We start from the raw sequence: 3,941 nt of genomic DNA, 5'->3' as shown, positions 1-3,941 counted from the left end.
GAAAATTGTCATCTATGAACCACATTTTGAAAGTAACAGATTGATTTTTCTCAAAGTGCACATTACAACCGCTTTTAAGGGCGTTCTCCCTATTGCTGGCCTAAGATTATTCTTGGTTAGTTACTAGCAAAACGTCAGGTTACAAAAGGACATACGTTTCTGCAGTTTTTAAGCATGTCAACCAAACTGGAAACTGTACGTCAGGTCATACTGTCGTAGCACAAAAGAGCAGAGCGCTCTACTTCTCCATGGTTGATGCAGAGAAACGAGGGGAGAGATCAGATCAGACAATAGACGAGAACAAAGGAGAGGAGAGAAGCCTCGCGATTCCATGCCGCCGGCACTGCCTGTTACCTACCGTCGGCGCTCGCCGAGTCCAGTCGGCATTCCAAAATCACCCATGCTGGGGGCTGCAGGAGGTGATCGGAGTGCAGCGAACACGGGTGGTTGCCACCATCCGCCAGACTTTCGGGAACAGCCTCAACCAGTTTTTCGTGAGAATATTCAGGAACCGTGGCTGCCCTCAACCACACTATCCTCTCATCCAAACGACTGCTATCCCTCAAAGAAAAAGGGCTATCCCTATCCCATCCTGGGATAGCCACAACCAAACGCCACCTTAGAATCTTGCAGCAATCAAACGACCAGCATAAAAGGGCTCAGCCTAGCATTTTCTGAGGCAATCATGCTTGGTTTCCAGAAGATATCAACCAATAGAAAGTTTCCGGAAGCTATCAATCTGTCATGTGTCTTCTCCCCGAAGGTACCACTAAACTAGGAGACTGGGATAAAAAGATGTGCTAAACCACACGGCACTCGCTCAGTATCATTACAAAAAAAAATACTAGCTAACAAAGAACTTGATCAGTTATCATGGGCAGCGAGCGCCTTCTCCCAGCTAGCCCACCTCCTTCTCCCAGCTCAGTATCACCACAAAAAATACTAGCTAACAAAGAACTTGATCAGTTATCCTGGGCAGCGATCTCCTTCTCCCAGCTAGTCCACCTCCATGACTTTTTCACCTCCAGAGCTAAAAAAACACAATTCCAGCTATTAAAACATCATCTTGGTACATGTAAGAAACCTCCACCAACTCAATGTCAAATAACACAACATATGGCCGAAACAGAATGTTGCAGCACAAAAATGCAATACATAACTTGAAGGAATACCTGGCATTGTCTTCCTCGAGTTCTTCGAGGAATCTCTCAGGAATCATATCATAAGGTACATACCCCACAATGGGAATACCTCTATCATAAGAGTTCCAAATTTCCCGAAGACACTCTTATTTATCCTTCTCTTTGTACAAGAGGTCAACAAATGCAGGCATAAATTCTCTGAAATAATAATGGGCCAGCATGTCTCTCTCCGGCATCAGCAACAACACCTTAATGCACAATTACACAAATACAATTAGAAACAGGCACCTACTGAGCAGTGGGATAGGGATGGAAAAAGGAATGCGAACAATACCTTGGGCTTAGGGTGGGGACCTGCGGAGGAGCTGCTGGGGGTTGTCTTCTTCGCTTTAGCTTGAGACATAATTGCAGGAAAGAGAGCGTCCTGATTTAATGTAAATTATGAGCTGGAGAGTAAGTGCGGGAGAAGTGAGACAGGGGAAGATGAGAGAGTAGAGGATAGCCATACCTTTCTTGTGGGCTGAGGAGGGAGGCGGGGGCGAGCTCCAGAGTGACTCGCCGACGCGGCCAAAGGATCATGGGCCTGTAATTTGTGAGTCAATTGGTTAAAGCAGGCAATTTAATATTGTTTTCCTCATCAGGTAGAAAAAGAAACGAGTACCTTCTTTTTGTTATCAGATAGATACTTCTTCTCCTTGTCCTCAGGTGAGTGCACCACAAGATGCCGCATGTAATGGCACTGCTTCCCAAATTTGTCCTCCATACCACTGCTCTCTATTAACTTTTTTAACAGAAGTTCATCAACCTTGGTGATGTGCTGCCAGTCCTCTAAATGCACTGGGGCAGAACTGTCAAAGGCCCTCCATTCAGGAGTGTCAAATTCCAGGTCCAAGGTGTTGGTGTAGAACTCTTGAACACCGTATGACCTCAGTTCAGGTGTAGCGAAAGCAGGTCTTTTCAACACCTTCAAGTGGAATTTTCTTAGTTCCTCAACATTCAGTGTTCTTGGTGGTTTCTTCAGTTTGTCTATCATTTCAGCATAGTATTGTGGTAAATGACCGTTGATCCTGTACAATGGATCAATTGCTTGTATAATACTCAAGATGTCGTCGGCCATGTCTTCCTCGCTTGTCATGTTCACCGTCTTCAATAGGATAGCACACAAGTTCATTTTTTTTTATATGGCTAAATGCCTTGTCTTCATTTTACCTTTCCAGGTTCTTCCACTCAAATGCGCGGCGAATGCATGCCCGAGTATGCTAGCGACGATGTAGTTTCCCATAGGGCCTGCTGCACATAGCGTTATCTTGGGGCCGACCGAACCTCGGATTGCAGCAGCCACAAACTTAAAAGCCCTCACAAGCTCATTCTCAGGTTTTTCTTTTGAGAAGTCCTCAACCGTGCACCATTTATAGGGGTCGTCTTGCAGACTCCTCGCTGCATCATCTTGTTTATGTCGCTTCACTGCTTCCATTTGAGACGACTTTATTCCAACTTCTTCCTCTCTCTGTCTCTTAGTCGCTATGGAACCCAGCTCAGGTACCATTCTGCCGTATGGCACTGATCTGATGTGCTTTTTGTAATCTTCACTCCTTTGGAGAATCTTTTCCTTAATGGTCCATCTTTTTTGTGCTGCCTGTGCATCTTCAAAGTTGCTAAATTGCACTGTGCCTCTTTTTCCAACCTTCAGAACATGCTCTGGTATCTTCCTGAACATGAAGCATAGATTGCTTTCCTCAATGTGGGGAGGCAGATCTAGACCAATTGTCCAAAGAACTGGTACATTCTGCACACTGGATGTTGTCTCAGGTGATGAGCCTACGAGCAGCTGCTGGTGGTGAACCTCCTGGGATGATGATTGTGAATCTGCAGCTGCTGCTGAATCTGATGGGCTCTCGTGCTGCAGCTGGGGCTGACTGGCGGAGGAGATCTGACCCTGTCCCTGCTGCTGGATCTTACTGGCTGTTGAGAGCTGCTGCTGCGGCTGCTGCAGCTGCTGGGCCTGACCAGCTGACGAGAGCTGCTGCTGCTGCAGCTGCTGGGCCAGACTACTTGATGAGACCTGCTGCTGATCATATGAAAGCTGGCCGAATTGGTGCTGACTGTATGAGAACTGGCGAAGTTGCTGCTGCTGCTGACTATATGAGGACTGGCCGAGTCGCTGCTGCTGTTGCTGGCCGTGATACGGGTTGTACTGGCCCTGTTGGTGATGCCCCTGGGCGTAAGGGTGTTGATCCCGCCAATAGGTAGACAGATTCAGAGGGGGCTGATGCTGGACGTGGTGGTGGCCGTAGGCGTCGCGGTAGGGGTTGTAGACAATCCCCGCCGGCAAGGGGGCATCCTCCTCCTGCGGGGAGCGGGAGGGGGAGGGGATGAATTCCTTCGCATCAAAATTTAGCGGAGGAGTGGGGTTGGGATGTTTATCCATGGCGCGGCGGCGGCGGAGGACGGCGCGGCGGCGGGGAGGACGGCGCGGCGGCGGAGAGGACGGCGCGGTGGCGGGTGGAGTGCGGCGGGACGGCGCGGCGGGCGGAGGGCGGCGGGGAGGGCGGAGGCTTCCTTCTCTCTCCCTCGGGAGAACGCAAAAACCTAGATCTGCTCCTCTAGTCCTCTGTTGGAGTGTTGGGGTTGGGTGCCCTAGGAGGTCTAGGGGGGTTTGTTGTGCCGAGAAAGTTTGGGCCTGGCTGTCTCTCCGAGAAAGTTTGACCCGCTTTTGGGCACCCATGTTTTGTGTTTCATTTTCGTTCATTTTTGTTTTTCTTTTCTTTTTTCCTCTTTACTAAAAAATGTTCGGGATTA

General features: G+C 48.8%; 1 protein-coding gene across 1 annotated transcript; it reads right to left on the bottom strand.

Moving 5' to 3' along the window:
- Positions 1–668: 668 nt before the first annotated feature.
- LOC123061822 (uncharacterized) lies at positions 669–3,658 on the bottom strand. The gene is made up of 5 exons (XM_044485102.1): positions 1,804–3,658; positions 1,651–1,725; positions 1,477–1,566; positions 1,173–1,390; positions 669–1,030 (listed from the first exon to the last, which is right to left on the bottom strand). The coding sequence occupies exons 1-4, from the start codon at positions 2,311–2,313 to the stop codon at positions 1,289–1,291; spliced, it is 777 nt and encodes a 258-aa protein (XP_044341037.1). The 5' UTR covers positions 2,314–3,658; the 3' UTR covers positions 669–1,030; positions 1,173–1,288.
- Between the last annotated feature and the right edge of the window lie 283 nt (positions 3,659–3,941).

This window comes from Triticum aestivum, chromosome 3A (assembly GCF_018294505.1).
Source record: "Triticum aestivum cultivar Chinese Spring chromosome 3A, IWGSC CS RefSeq v2.1, whole genome shotgun sequence".
Classification (NCBI taxonomy): Eukaryota; Viridiplantae; Streptophyta; class Magnoliopsida; order Poales; family Poaceae; genus Triticum; species Triticum aestivum.
This window is presented reverse-complemented; position numbering and strand designations above follow the sequence as displayed.